The 15,206-nt window shown below is 45.2% G+C and overlaps 2 protein-coding genes across 5 annotated transcripts in view; one reads left to right on the top strand and one right to left on the bottom strand.

Annotated features, from left to right (window-relative positions):
* The first annotated feature begins 400 nt into the window (after window positions 1-400).
* Window positions 401-8,471, top strand: JMJD4 (jumonji domain containing 4). Its single transcript, XM_068176307.1, has 6 exons — window positions 401-991; window positions 2,181-2,346; window positions 3,545-3,670; window positions 4,909-5,176; window positions 6,067-6,213; window positions 7,043-8,471. Exons 1-6 carry the CDS (start codon window positions 733-735, stop codon window positions 7,352-7,354), a joined length of 1,278 nt encoding a protein of 425 aa, XP_068032408.1. The 5' UTR covers window positions 401-732; the 3' UTR covers window positions 7,355-8,471.
* Window positions 8,472-8,837: 366 nt separating this feature from the next.
* Window positions 8,838-15,206, bottom strand: part of ALS2CL (ALS2 C-terminal like) — a 39,132-nt gene continuing 32,763 nt past the window's right edge. For 3 of the 4 annotated variants that reach the window (XM_068176318.1, XM_068176343.1, XM_068176334.1), the window contains exons 20-26: window positions 14,855-14,917; window positions 14,133-14,306; window positions 13,166-13,208; window positions 12,889-12,950; window positions 11,122-11,271; window positions 9,955-10,051; window positions 8,839-9,722 (exon numbers count right to left, since the gene is read on the bottom strand). In XM_068176318.1, coding sequence (XP_068032419.1) covers window positions 9,660-9,722; window positions 9,955-10,051; window positions 11,122-11,271; window positions 12,889-12,950; window positions 13,166-13,208; window positions 14,133-14,306; window positions 14,855-14,917 — 652 coding nt within the window. In that variant the 3' untranslated portion in view covers window positions 8,839-9,659. Of the gene's footprint in view, window positions 9,723-9,954; window positions 10,052-11,121; window positions 11,272-12,888; window positions 12,951-13,165; window positions 13,209-14,132; window positions 14,307-14,854; window positions 14,918-15,206 lie in introns of all 4 variants that reach the window. The other variant, XM_068176324.1, reaches the window with a different exon arrangement.

The raw sequence follows: 15,206 nt of genomic DNA on the forward strand, positions 1-15,206 counted from the left end.
ATGAGGGAGGAATTCCCTCATAAGGGTTCCTTAATCCCGGTGTTCCCTTAAAGATCTGTGAGAGGAATTCCCCCATGGATATCCCGTAATTCCCATATTCCCTTGGAGATTTCGGAGGGAGGAATTCTCTCATGGAAATTCTTTAATCCCCCGGGGACACCCTGATATTCGCTTGGAGCTCCATGAGGGAGGAATTCCCTCCCAGAGATCCCTAAATCCCCTTGTCCCTCAGTCTGTCCCAAATCCTATCCCTGCAGCCTCTTTGCTTTATTCCCTCTGTGCTCACTCTTCCCTCTTTTTTCTTTCCTTTCCCATTTTTTGCCCTATTTTTAGTCTGCCATTGCTCCAAATCCACGTAAAAGCTCTGCAGTAAGTGGGAGGTGCCAGACCTGGGAGCAAAGGGATGATCCCAGAGCGTTCCCAAATATTTCAGGAATTTCTTTCCCTCCACCCCCTCAATTCATTAATTCCTTGAAAATATCCCACTGAAATTTTCTTTTCCTGCTTTTTTAGGACGGAACCAGCTCTGACGAGAGGAAAAAGCATCCATAGGGTGATTCCCAGCTATCCCAAAACCCATGGAAAATCCAAATTATCCCAACACTTATTCCCCCTCAATTTCCCCATGATATCCCACACTTCTAAAACCTCAAATCCCATTTTTAGCAGGGATTTTTTTGGGGTTTATTTTTCCAAATTCCTTGGCTCAGCCAAGAATTTTTTCCAGCCTGCATGGACAGAGCAACCTTTGCCTGTTCCACTGCTTTCTTCCGGGATTTTGGGAATTCTTCTCCGGGGGCTCTTCCCGGGGGCCACGTGGATTTTATTGACAAAGCTGATTCCTTTACTTATTCTGATTTTTTCCGGGATTATCTCATTCCCAACCATCCCTGCATTTTCTCAGCCAAGTTCACCGAGGATTGGGCCAGCAGGAAAAATTGGGTGACGTGGGATGGGAAACCCAACTTTGAGCATCTCCTGCAGAAGTTTGGTAAGTCCTGGGATTTTTTCCAAATCCTAAAGGATTCGGCTTTTTAGGACTGAATTTTCAGGATAAAAGCACTAAAGAAAACCAAAATTTCAAGATTTTTTCCTAAATTAATACGTGGATTTTTTTTTCATTTATTTATTCCCAAATTTTATTTTTTATTTAAATAAATTTAAAATCTTGGAGGAGTTTATTAATCCAAATCCTAAAGGATTCAGCTTTATAGGATTGAATTTTAGGGATAAAAGCACTTAAAAAACCCTAATTTCCAAGTTTTTATCCTAAATTAATCCATGGATTTTTTTGCCATGGGAAACCCAACTTTGAGCATCTCCTGCAGAAGTTTGGTAAATTCTGGGATTTCTTCCAAATCCGAAAGGATTCGGCTTTTTAGGATTGAATTTTCAGGATAAAAGCACTAAAAAACCCCAAATTCCAAGCTTTTGTCCAAAATTAATCCATGGATTTTTTTTTCCCCATTTCTTCGCGGTCTGGTTTGCAGATTCCAAGCTAAAAATTACTCCCAAATTTTCTTTATAATTTATTATTTAAATAAATTTAAAATCTTGGATAATTTAATTATTCCAAGTCCTAATCAATATCTCCCTCCTAGTGGATTTAAGGGGAAAATTCCCTTTAAAGAAAAAACTGGAAAATTCAGGTCACAGCAAAGAAAAACCAGGAAAATTTGGGACACGTGGAATAAACAGCAGGAAAATTCAGGTCACTTGAAATAAACAGCTCCAGATTTGGATGTTTCCCTGGAATATTGGGATGGTTCCTTTGGAATATTTGAAGCCCGGAATTCCGCAGGGATGAGCTTGAGGGGGAAGTGATTTGATGAATCCTTCTCATTCCTGCGGAGAATTCCCGAGGGATTTGTAATTCCTGGATCGTCTTCCCTGTTATGATGGTTCTGGGATTGGGATGGTTCCTTTGGAATATCTGAAGCCCGGAATTCCGCAGGGATGAGCTTGAGGTGGAGATGATTTGATGAGTCCTCTTCATTCCCAAGGGATTTGTAATTTGTAATTTCTGGATCATGTTCCCTTGGAATTATGGTTCTGGGATTGGGATGGTTCCTCTGGAATATTTAAAGCCCAGAATTCCACAGGGATGAGCTTGAGGTGGAGATGATTTGATGAGTCCTCCTAATTCCCATGGAGAATTCCCAAGGGATTTGTAATTCCAGGAGAAGCCGTGGTGCCCGTTGCGAACTGCGATGTCAAGGAATACAATTCCAACCCCAAGGAGCAGCTGCCCTTCAAAGAATACGTGGAATATTGGCGGGAATACATCAGGAACGGCTACCGCTCCTCCCGGGGCTGCCTCTACCTCAAGGACTGGCACCTGAGCAGGTCAGGGCTCATTCCCAACACTCCAGCAATGGGAATGTTCCTCTGGAGAAGGGAAGGATCCACGGAATCCTCGGAGCCTAAAGAAGCTCCAGAAAAGCTGGAGAGGGATTTGGGATAAGCATGGAATGACAGGACACAGGGAATGGCTTCCCACTTAATTTGGGAAGGCATTCCTGGCTGGGGTGGAATTCCCAGAGAAGTTTCTCCGCCACTGGAAGTACCCAAAGCCAGCTTGGAGCAGCCTGGGATAGTGGGAAGTGTCCCTGGCATGGGGTTGGAATTGGATGTTCTTTAGGATCCCATCCAACCCCAAAAATTCCATGATTCCATGGTTTGCAGTTTTTCCAGTTAGGATTTTGAGGCAAAGCAGACAAGCTCAGCACCAGCACAGAGGGAAAATATTCCAACATTCCCTGAGGGATTCCAAAGCCTTGGCCTCCAGCTCCAAAAAGAGCACCAAATTCCTCAAATCCCCAATATTCCAGGCTGATGTCATTCCCTCAGCCTAATAACCGGCTTTTTATTCCAAGCTTAGGATCCATTTCAACTCAGTTTGGGAAGGAATTCCTGGCTGGGAGGGTCGGGAAGGCTGGGATGGAATTCCCAGAGAAGCTGTGGCTGCCCCTGGATCCCTGGAAGTGTCCAGGACCAGGCTGGAGCAGCCTGGGATAGTGGGAATTGTCCTTGGCCATGGAATGGGATGATCCTTAAGGTCCCTTCCCACCCAAACCATTCCATGGTTTCTCCCTATGGAAGATGGCACTGTAACAGCTCCTGCAGTCAGAGCTGGATTGGGATTTGAGTTGGGATTATTCCATGGCCATGCTGGATTTGGGATCCTTTCATATCCATGGGCTTTTCTGAGAACATTCCCACTCCTGCAAGTTGCCTTCCCCCAGCTCTGCCTTTCCTTCTCCAGCTGGAAAAGAACCTTGGGAAGGAATTTTCCCTGTGGGAATGGGGAGGGGTTGGGATGGAATTCCCAGAGAAACTGTGGCTGCCCTTGAATCCCTGGAAGTTCCCAAGACCATCTTGGAACAATATGGGATAGTGAAAAATTTGGGATAAGCTGCTCCTTCAACTCCCTTCCACCCCAAACCCCTGGAATTCCATCCTAAAGGATCCACCTTGCTCTTCCCCCTGCATTTGGGGGATCCCATTTTCTCAAGCTGCTTTTCCAAGTGTTTTTGTTTTCCAGAGCTTTTCCAGAGCAAGATGTTTATACCACTCCCGTGTATTTTTCCTCGGATTGGCTCAACGAATATTGGGATGCCGTGGCCGTGGATGATTTTAGGTTCGTCTACATGGGACCCAAGGGATCCTGGTAAGGCTCTCATCCCAAAAAATTCATTTTCCAGCTGAATATCTCAGGAAATTATCCTGTTATCCCTCAGGAAAACCAGGCAGGTTTCCTGGTGTCCTGATTGGCTCCGGATGGGAGGGAAAAAGGAAAACCCCAAATTGTGCCCACAAAAAAACATCATCTGGGAGATTAGAGGAGAAATTCCATTGGGATCAGCCACTTGGAATGGGCAGGAGCCTGGAATGGCAGGGATAACGCTGGTGTTTTCCAGGGGAAAATTCCAAGTGAGAATCCCAGCCCAGAATTGGTTCTAAAGATGCATTTGGGGTGTTTTTATCAGAATTCCCCACCCTTGAGGGATTTTTGGGATAAATTAAAGAGGAGAAGCACAAAGGATATAAAACACTCCATTATCCAGCCAGAATCCCATCGGGAATTTTGGGATCAGTAGCCATATAATGGCCTTCTAATAGCCAAAACTCCACAATCCGAAATTCCATGAGGAATTTTGGGATCACTATGGATACAGATGCTTTTTAATAACCAAAATTCCATCATCCAACTGAAATTCCATGAGGAATTTCAGGATCAGTATCCATAGAATGGCCTTTTAATAGCCAAAACTCCCATAAAGCAGCCAGAATTCCATCAGGAATTTTGGGATCAGTAGCCATATAATGGCCTTTTAATAGCCAAAACTCCACAATCCAACTGAAATTCCATCAGGAATTTTGGGATCGGTATGGATATAGTGGCCTTTTAATAGCCAAATTACATTATCCAACCAAAATACCATGAGGAATTTTGGGATTGGTATGGATACAGTGATTTAATAACCAGAACTCCATAATCCAATTGAAATTCCATGAAGAATTTTGGGATCAGTATCCATAGAATGGCCTTTTAATATCCCAAACTCCACAATCCAATCGAAATTCCATGAGGAATTTTGGGATTGGTATGGATACAGTGACTTTTTAATATCCAAAACTCCATAATCTAACTGAAATTCCTCATGGAGTTTTGGGATCGGTATCCATATAATGGCCTTTCAGTAGTCAAAACTCCATAATCCAACCAAAATTCTATGAAGAATTTTGGGATCGGTATCCATATAATGGCCTTTTAATATCCAAAAATCCATAATCCAACCAAAATTCCGTGAGAAATTTTGGGATCAGCACCTCAGCTTCTCAATGACACAAATCCCCGCTGGAATTTTTCAAGATTGATTCCCGCCCATCCCTGATTTTTCCCAGGACGCCGTTCCACGCCGACGTCTTCCGCTCTTACAGCTGGTCAGCCAACATCTGTGGCAGGAAGAAATGGCTCCTGTATCCCGCGGGACAGGAGGAATTCCTGAAGGATCGCCACGGGAATCTCCCCTTTGACGTGACGGCTCCGGATCTTCGGGATAAGAGGATTTATCCGCGCTACAGCCAGAGCCAGCCCCCTCTGGAAATTCTCCAGGAAGCCGGAGAGATCGTCTTCATTCCCAGTGGATGGCACCATCAGGTTTATAACCTGGTGAGGGAATGGATCCCGCTGGGAATTGCTCTTGGATGGGGAAGTGGGATCACAAAGGTTTTGTTGGGATGGATGGAAATTGGGATTTCCAGAGAAATGGTTGATCCGTTCTCCTGGGTGATGTTGGGATGGAATCGAGGCCTTGGAATTGTTGAAGGGAAGCTCCATCCCTGGAGGTGTCCAAGGATAGCTTGGATGAGGCTTGGAGCACCCTGGGAGAGTGGGAATGGGATGATCCTTAAGGTCCTTTCCCACTCAAACCATTCCAGGAATTCCATGGCATAGAAGTGGAGTGAGGAGGAGGAAGAACCCAGGATAAAGGAAAAGATGGAAATCCTTCCCAAGTAGGAGGAATTCCAGTTGGAGCACCATGCACCATGGATAGTGGGAAGGGATGATGGAATGGGTTGAGTGTTAAGATCCCTTAAGACAGGATTTTTGGAGTGGCACATTCCATATTATCATTCCTAATGACTTAATTAGTGACTAATTATCCATGGATTATCCCAAATTTTTCCCTCAGGAAGACACCATCTCCATCAACCACAACTGGGCCAGCAGCTGCATTTTAGGAATTAGGGATATTTTGGGTTTCTAAAGAAGGAATCAGGTTTTTGGAGCGGCAAATTCCATATTATCATCCCCAATAACTTATTTCTTGACTAATTACTAATTATCCGTGGATTATCCCAAAATTTTCCCTCAGGAAGACACCACCTCCATCAACCACAATTGGGTCAGCGGCAGCATTTTGGGAATTAGGGACATCATTCTGGTTTGCTCAGGAATAGGATTTTTTTGGAGCAGCACATTTCATATTGTCATCCCTAATAACTTAATTAGTGACTAATTACTAATTATCCATGGATTATCCCAAATGTTTCCCTCAGGAAGACACCATCTCCATCAACCACAACTGGGTCAACGGCTGCAACGTGGCCGTCATGTGGTGCTTCCTGCAGGATGAGCTGGCGGCCGTCCAGAGGGAAATCAGCCAATGGAAAGATCCCATGGACGATTGGCACCTCCAGTGCCAGGTACACCCTGATCCTGGATTATCCAGGGAGCCGGAATTCCGGGATTATTGGAGCTGAAGTTCCGACAGCGGAATTTCCGTGATTTTTAAGGAAGAAGGAGTTGGGGACAGCTTTGTTCTGTTGGGAAATATTCCCTATAAAGATTTGGGAATGTTCCCTGTAAAAGTTTGGAAATTGCTTCTGGTTATTGGCTATGTGTCCAGGTTGGAATGTTGGTTGGAAAGATGGAAAACTTCAGGATCAAGAGAGCTGGAAATGTTCGCCTGGAGAAGGGAAAATTCCAGGGAGAGACCTCAGAGCCCCTCCCAGAGCCTAATGAAGCTCCAGAAAAGCTGGAGAGGGAAATGGGATAAACATGGAATGACAGGACACAGGGAATGCTTCCCACTTAATTTCAATGGGATATTGGGAAGGAATTCCCGTCTGAAATAGAATTCCCTGAGAAGCCGTGGCTGAATCCCTGGAGCTAGGAAAGAATCCAAAAGACCAAACTCCATAATCCAACCAAAATTCCATGAGGAAGAGAATGGATGGGATTCCTTCCAAAATCTTCTGGATGAACCAAATTCCAAGTTTTTTTCTGGAAGCTGTTCCCTCTTTTTGGGTTGATTTACTTCCAAAAATGAATATTTGGGAAAATTTCCACAATCAATATTTGGGAAAAACAACCTGGTGCCTTTGGCTCCAGAAGCAATTCCAATTAAAAAAATATTAAGCATAATTATTTACGATTCCAAAGAATTCCTAGCTTCATAAAATCCAATTTTAGGAATTTTTCCTGGATTTTTCCCACTGTCATTCCCAGTTTCATTTCGTTTCCCCGCTTTAGCTGATCATGAAATCCTGCACGGGCATCGACTACAAGGAATTCTACAACTTCCTCAAAGTCATCGCGGAAAACCGGATTTCCATCTTGGAGAAGGGCCTGGATGAGGAATCCTCATCCCAGAACAATTCCAAAGCTGCCATATCCACCTTGGGAATGCTGCACGCCGTGTTCGACCTGAAGAGGACGGTGAAGGTGCTGAGCTCATTAAGCGCTAACGAGGATTTCCGGAAGCTGGATCTGACTTCCCTGTCTCCTTCTCCGGAGGCTCTGCTCCAGCACCTGGAATCAGCCATAGACACAGCCCTGCTCTGAATTCCCCTTTTTCCAAGTTTTTTTCCAGAGGGTTTGGAGGAAATGGACTTGGACAAGAGCTTTACTCCAGCAGAAGGAGGGAGAACATTCCCGAAGTTCTGAGTGGTTTGGAGGAATTAGGGAAAAAAAACATCCCAGCCAAAGGAAAATCCCAAACCTCCTCAGAATTCTGAGCAGGTACTCAGGGAAAAAATTCCCTGTGGATCATCTGGCGTTGGAATGATGCAAATTCCCTGTGCTTAAGCTCAGCTTTGTTAAAACCTCTCCTACTTCCAGGTGCAGCTCAGCTTTTCCATCATTTTTTAGGGAATTCCAGTTGGTGAGTTCCATGGAAGCCTGAGCTGGAGCCTGGATTTGGGAATGTTGATTCCATGTCTTCCAAAGTGGGATTTCCAAAGCTGAGATGCTCAGGATGCAATTTAATTCAACTCCGAGCAAAACCTGCCTTGACTCATCCCAATAAAAAGCAGGAATGGGAATGTACTCCCAAAATTCCACGCTCTATCCCAAGGCCCAGCATTCCCTCCAGGAAAGATCAGGAAAGTTCTGAGTAGTTTGGAGGAATTAGGGAAAAAAAAACATCCCAGCTAAAGGAAAATCCCAAATATTTTAGGATTCTGAGCAGGCACTCAGGGAAAAAATTCCTTGTGGAATTTTTTGTGGATCCAGCACCTCCTGCACGCTTCCACAGCACAATTCCCACCCAGAATATTCCCAGTGGACATCCCCCTCCTGCTTTTCCTTGGAAAAATCAAAAACCTGGAAGCACAAATGGCTGCACACTGTTACCTTCAGGCCTCGCTTGAATTCTTCCTGAAATCAACACCAAGAAAAACTTGGAATTTCGGGAAGTTTTAGGAAGTAAAACTGAAAATCCGCCTCGTTTTCCTTGAATTCCTTGGAATTTTTATCTCCCCCTGCACTTTGCATGTCCTTTTCCAGTAGGAATTTTGCATTTTTTCTTCATTCCCAAAAATATCAAGGAGCCGTTTTTCCTTAATTTAGGAAATTCCCGGATTTTTGAAGAGGACAAAGATTGGAATAAGGAGCATGCGGAGCCTAGAATCTTCAAAATTCCAAGAGTTTTATTTAAATAAAAATTCCTGGCAAACTTCCAGTGAGAGTCTCTTGTTAATATATTAATTCTTAATTAGTTAATATAGTAATTAATCTGTTATTTTTTAAAGGATAAAATTTGGGGAAAATGGGAGGAAAAAACCTGGGGAGTTTTGTTTTCCCAGAGTCACCTGGATAAGGCAAAAAATTCCTGGGAAAAATGAAGAAATCCCAAGGGAAAAACAACAAAAATCCCAATTTTTGAAAGCGTTGGATTTCCAATTCTTCTTTCCCAAAAATATCAAGGAGTATTTTCCTTAATTTAGAAAATCAGAAAAACTTGGGAAAAACAGCTGGAAAAAGCTTGGGGAGTTTTATTTTCCTTGATAAGAAAAAAAAAAAAATTCTCAGGAAAAATAAAAAAAAAAAATAGGAAAAAAACTGTCAAAAATAAGATTTTTTTAGGTTTTTTAAAATTATTTTGGGATGCTGGGAACAGCATCCCAAATATCCATTGGGAATATCCCAAATTTTTTTTTCTAAAGGGAAATTCCAGCTCGGAGCACAAAGCACCTCCGGGGTTTGCAGGGCACGAATCCAGCTGGAAATGGAATTTTTATTCCATAATTTCTCTTTGTTTTCCCGGAATTTCCCAAAATCTGGGAGAAATCCTTTTTTTTTTCCAAGCCGCCCAGAATTCCAAAGAAACACGGAATCATCCAAGGTGTGGGATCACCCCTGAGGTCTCCCAAGGATAAATAAAAATCTTGGAGCATGGCAAAATCGGGAAATTTGGGAATAGCAGCTTCCAAATGGAATTGGAAAAGTCCTGAGTTGGGAAAAGTAGGAAAAGGAGTGGTGGGAAAAATCTCCTCTCATTCCCAGAATTTTTAGCAGTTTTGGGATGAGCTCTCCTTCCCAGTCCAAGAAATCCAATTAAAAATTGGTTTTTCCCAAAGAAATTCTTTCTTTTTCTGGGAATTCTCCAGTGCAAAAAAATTTAAAAAACCCATCCCAAGCAAGAAAAGGAGATTTTTCCTGGGAATTATTTGCAGAAAAAGGGGATAAAACTCAAAAAAAATCCAAAACGTTGGAGATGGAAATTCCAGCCCTTCCAGTGTTTTTGGGGTCAGGAAAACCTCGGCTGGGGAGGAATTCTTCCCTTTAAGGCAGCCAGGGATACGATTCCCACTTTTTCCAGTGGGGTTTGGTCCAGGAAATTTGGGAAAATTCGGATTTTCCCTATGGATCAGGAGCTGTGGGAGTTTTCCTTTGGTTGGAGCCGGATCCTCTGGATGTGTTCATAGCACGACTGGGGAGGGAACAGAGCAAAAATCAGGGAAAAATTTGGGAATTCTGGGATCAAATCCAAGCTCCTGCAGGCAGAGAATCCCTGCTGATCCCAAGGAGAATTCCAACAGAATTCAATCTGTCCGGAATTAAGATTAGGATTTTTTCCTAGCCTAGCAAAGGAATAAAATCCCAGAAATTCCATTCCCGAAAAACCGGAATTTTGCTGGAATTCCTGGGAAAAATCCCCTTACCTCCAGTGCCGTCAGCAGGAAGTCCAACATTCCTCCCTGGTTGGTCGGATCCATCAAATCCCGGATGAGATGGATTTCAGCTCCCAGGTGTTGGATCCTAGGGAAAAACAAATCCCAAAATCTAGGAAAAATCTCTGGGCACGTGGAGGGCTTGGAATTTTGGCGAGAAGGAGAAAAACTCTGGAATTCCGGTGCTGATTGCTGGTGCATCCTGATCTGCTGGAGGGATCTGGGATCTCAGAATCCCAGAACTCCAGAACAACAGAATCCCAGAATTCCAGAATCCTGGAGTGTTAGGGGTTGGAAAGCTCCTTCAGGATGATCCATGAGCAGGGACATCCCATTTTCCCAATTTTTTCCAAGCGCTTCCCACCGGGGACAGTTCCAGGGATGGAGCAGCCACAACTTGGGATGCTCCATCCCAAGAAAATTCCAGATCCATCCATTACGAAATTCTAATTGCTGGATAGAATTTTGGATTCTTCATCTAACAAAAGAATCCCAGTTCCTGCTGAGGATGAAAAATTCCTGTAGAAATTCCAGAATTCCATAATTCCAGAATCCCAGAGTGTTTGGGGTTGGAAAGGTCCTTAAAGATGATCCATGGGCAGACATTTCCCATTATTCCAATTTTCTCTGGGCTAAAAGATGGAGACTCTGGAATTCTGGGGTAAAATGAATCTCATTTGCCATGAAAACCCTGGAATATCGTCTGGGATAAGACAGACACTCTGGAATTCTGGGATAAAAGGAATCACTTTTTCCATTAAAACCCTGGAATTCCTCTGAGATAAGACACGGACATTCTGGAATTCTGGGATAAAACTAATCACTTTTTCCATTAAAAGCCTGGAATTCCTCTGGGATAAGACACAGACACTCTGCAATTCCAGGATAAAAGGAATCTGATTTTCCATGAAATATTGTCTGGGATAAAACATGGACACTTTGGAATTCTGGGATAAAAGGAATCTCATTTCCATGAAATATCCTTTGGGATAAAACGCGGACACTCCAGAATTCTGTCGGCACTTTATATCCCAAAAACTCAACCACGCCTCTGGGGAAAAAAAAAAAACAAAACAACACATCCAATCCCAAATCCCAAAAGTTTTCATTGGAATTTTTCCACCTGGAAATATTCCAGAGGGAAAAAATTCCACTCACTTGGCTCGGGATACAACGAACATGAGGAGCGGCAGGAGATCATCCATGGGGAGCCGATAATCCGCATCCAGCAGTCGCGACACCGTGCGCTCCAGCTCCTCGTAGGTCTTCCGGAGGATCTCCAGCTTTTCCCTGGGATCCACCGTGGTGCTGTGGGGATAAAAGAGCCATGGAAAAGCTGCATCCGGAAAAGCGGGATTTAAAAATTAAAAAAATTAGGGATGAAAGGATTTATGGATTGGCTCCAAAGGGTGGAGGAAAGAGAAGACACCAAGGTTGGGCCAGGAGATATTCCAGGGTGGAATGGGACATTCCTGGGATCTCCAATGTTGGATGGGACATTCCTGGTGTCTCCAATATGGAATGGGACATTCCTGGGATATCCAATACTGGATGGGACGTTCCTGGTGTATCCCATATGAAATGGGACATTCCTGGGCTCTCCAAGGTGGAATGGAACATTCCTGGTGTACTCCATATGAAATGGGACATTCCTGGGATCTCCAGGGTGGAATGGGACATTCCTGGTGTCTCCAATATGGGATGGGACATTCCTGGGATCTCCAGGGTGGAATGGGACACTCCTGATGTCTCCAATATGGGATGGGACATTCCTGGGATCTCCAGGGTGGAATGGGACATTCCTGGTGTCTCCCATATGGAATGGGACATTCCTGGTGACTCCAATATGGGATGGGGCATTCCTGTCCATTTTCCCCAGGGTGGAATTCCTGGTATCTCCAAGGTGGATCCCATCCAATGGATCCACTTCTGTGGAAACCTCCATGCCATGGATCCCCTCAAGCTCTTGGGATACTCCACTGGATGGATGAACCTCCTGGAGCTCGTATACAGAGGAACGGAATACCAGGAAATCCCAGTCAAGCCAAATTTGCTCTCCAGGTGAAAACAGTGAATTCCCTTTGATCCAAGATTTTGTGTGGAATCATCATTCCAGAATGGTTTAGGGTTGGAAGAGGCTTTAATGAACATCTCATCCCATTCCATGGGCAGGCACACTTCGCACTATCCTAGGATTCTCCAAGCCCTGTCCAACCTTTCCTTGGACACTTCAAAGGATCCAGGGGCAGCCACAGCTTCTTTGGGAATTCCATCCCAACCCCTCCCCACTCCCACAAGGAAAATTCCTTCCCAAGGTTCTTTTCCAGCTGGAGAAGGAAAGGCAGAGCTGGGGGAAGGCAACTTGCAGGAGTGGGAATGTTCCCAGAAAATCCCATGGATATGAAAGGATCCCAAATCCAGCATGGCCATGGAATAATCCCAACTCAAATCCCAATCCAGCTCTGACTGCAGGAGCTGTTCCAGTGCCATCTTCCATAGGGAGAAACCATGGAATGGTTTGGGTGGGAAGGGACTTTAAGGATCATCCCATTCCATGGCCAAGGACAATTCCCACTATCCCAGGCTGCTCCAGCCTGGTCCTGGACACTTCCAGGGATCCAGGGGCAGCCACAGCTTCTCTGGGAATTCCATCCCAGCCCCTCCTCATCCTCCCAGCCAGGAATTCCTTCCCAGGGAATATCTGTGGGAAGTGAAGATACTGGATTTCATCATCAATGTCTTCATGGAATTTTGGAGGAAAAGATTCCATGGAATTAACTTTGAACTAGAAAGAACATTCCAAACAACTTTTCCTTAAATAATAAAGGGAATGGCCCAAGAATGCTTTTGAAACAGGTACAAATTCCTGGCACTTCCCAAAAAAAATCCCTGGATTTCAGTGGGAAGAGCCGGACAGGGACTCACATGAGCTTCTGCAGACACTCGGTGGCAGACAGGAAACATTTATCCTTGATCAGGGAGCGCCTCTGGAAAAGAGACAGGGATACCTTTGGAATACTGAGGGCAGAGATTCCGGAGCCATCCCACAAAATGTCCATGGGAATCCACGGGAAGCACCTCTGGATGGGAACTGATCATGGAGCTTGAATTCCTGGGATTCATTCAGAGAAGCTCCATCCTCATCCAAGCCTAATTCCATGTCCCATTGCCATTCCTGGCTGGCTCCAAAGGTTCTCCTTACCTGGTTGGAGGTGAGGGTGAGATCTTTGAGAGGCCACAGGTGCCTGGAAAGGGAAAAGTGGGATTTAGGATGGATTCCATCCTAAATCCCATCGCTTCTTCCATCTCCTCCTCCAAGGTGCTGCCAAAGCCTCAGAGGCTCCGTTTGCTCCTCTCCTGGCCCTGCTCCAGGTGGGATTTGCCTCAGGAACCTGGGAGCTCCCATCCCATGGATCCACTTCCCTGGGAGCTCCAATCCCATGGATCCACTTCCCTCCAGCCCACAAATCCACTTACCTGGAAGCCTCCATCCCCATGGATCCACTTCCCTCAGAGATCCCATCCCATGGATCCACTTCCCTCAGAGATCCCATCCCATGGATCCACTTCCGTCAGAGCTCCCTTTTTAAGGATCCACCTCTCTGGGAGCCTCCATCCCATGGATCCACTTCCCTGGGAATCCCATCTGAGTTTGCTTTCATCAGGGATGATTCTGGGATAATCCATGAGAAATTTTGGCACTTTTAGATCCAATTCCTCTAATTTCTTTTGGACGGAATCCAACTGAGACCCTGGATCTGATGCGCTCCTGAACTCCTGGAGGAAAATTCCCAGCTGCTTCCCATCACTTCCAGAGGTGGATCCAGGAGTAGGAATGGATAAGGGAAACATCTGCCTCCACTTTTCCCATCTTTTCAGTTGGTATTCCCACATTTTAACAGGGAATACCCTGGAATGAACATTCCTTTTCCAAGACATTTATCAATTCTGGATCATTAGGAGCAAAAAATTTGGGAATTTTCCACACAAAAATGAGGGTTAGTAGGGATAAAAGCAGTTTTCCATTACCAATTCTCCTTCCAGCCAAACATTCCAGAGTAGGAATTCTGGGAGAAACTCCAGTGAAAAATTGGGGAAAACCAATGATGAATCCAACAACAACTCAACCTTTCTGGGATTTTCCCTGGGGATGGAAAAATCCCGCTTACTTCTGCACATCCAGGAATTCCAGGAGCTGGATATCTGGGAAGAGGCTGAGCTCCACGATTCCCTGGCAGTAGAGCTCGTCCTCCCGCTGGTGCTGGAGCATGTAGAGCATGGAGAGCTCGGGATAGAATCCAGGCAGGATCAGCGGCAGCACCAGGCTGGAGCCCTTCCTGAGACTGGAAAAGAGGGAAAAAAATCCAGGTTTTTCCAGGGAAATCCATGTGGATATTCCCAAACCCATGGAAGAGAGATTTCCAAGGGGTTCTCCTTGTTTTCCACTCTTCCAAGCTTGGCACAGTTGGGTTGTGGTGGCCACAAGTTGGTCTAAGAGGTTCTGGTGCACCAGGAGATCTCCAGGGAATTAACTGGAAAAAACCTGGAGCTCCAGGAGATCTCCAGGAAATTCACTGGGAAAACCTTGGAGCTCCAGATCTCTGGAGTCACCAGGAAGAACCTGGAGCACCAGGAAATCTTTGGAGTCCCTGGGAAAACCTGGAGCAGCAGGAGATCTCCAGGAAATTCACTGGGAAAAACCTGGAGCTCCAGGTTCTTCCTGGTGACTCCAGAGACCTGGAGCTCCAGGACATCTTTGGAGTCACTTGGAAAACCTGGGCACTAAGCCTGGCTCAAACAGACAAACATGAGCTCAGCACTTCCCGAATTTCAGGACCCCTTGTAAATCCCACCGGGATCTGAACATGAAACCTCCGGAGGTGCCACCAACCTGGGATCCGCATCCTCCGAGGGCGCACAGCCCTTCCGCTCCAGGGCCAGCCGGAGCAAACCCCTGGAGAGCAAAAACAAGGATTAGTTCCTGCCTGTTTTTTTTAAGGATAATTTGTTCCCAAAGGAGGAGCTGTCCCAGCATCCAGTGCCAGATTAGTGAAAATCCCTGGAATTCCAACAGAGCTGCTGCAGTGTTTGAGGGGCTTCTGCTCGACCAGCAGAAGCACCAGGAATGGCTGAGAATTCCAGAATTTCCATGGATTCTAAAGAGCAGAGTGGCCACAATTCCCGATCCCATGCTGGAAGAGCAGCTGAGCTTTGTCTTGATTTCCCAGAGAATCCTGGAATGG

This window comes from Anomalospiza imberbis, chromosome 1 (genome assembly GCF_031753505.1).
Source record: "Anomalospiza imberbis isolate Cuckoo-Finch-1a 21T00152 chromosome 1, ASM3175350v1, whole genome shotgun sequence".
In the NCBI taxonomy this organism is placed as follows: Eukaryota; Metazoa; Chordata; class Aves; order Passeriformes; family Viduidae; genus Anomalospiza; species Anomalospiza imberbis.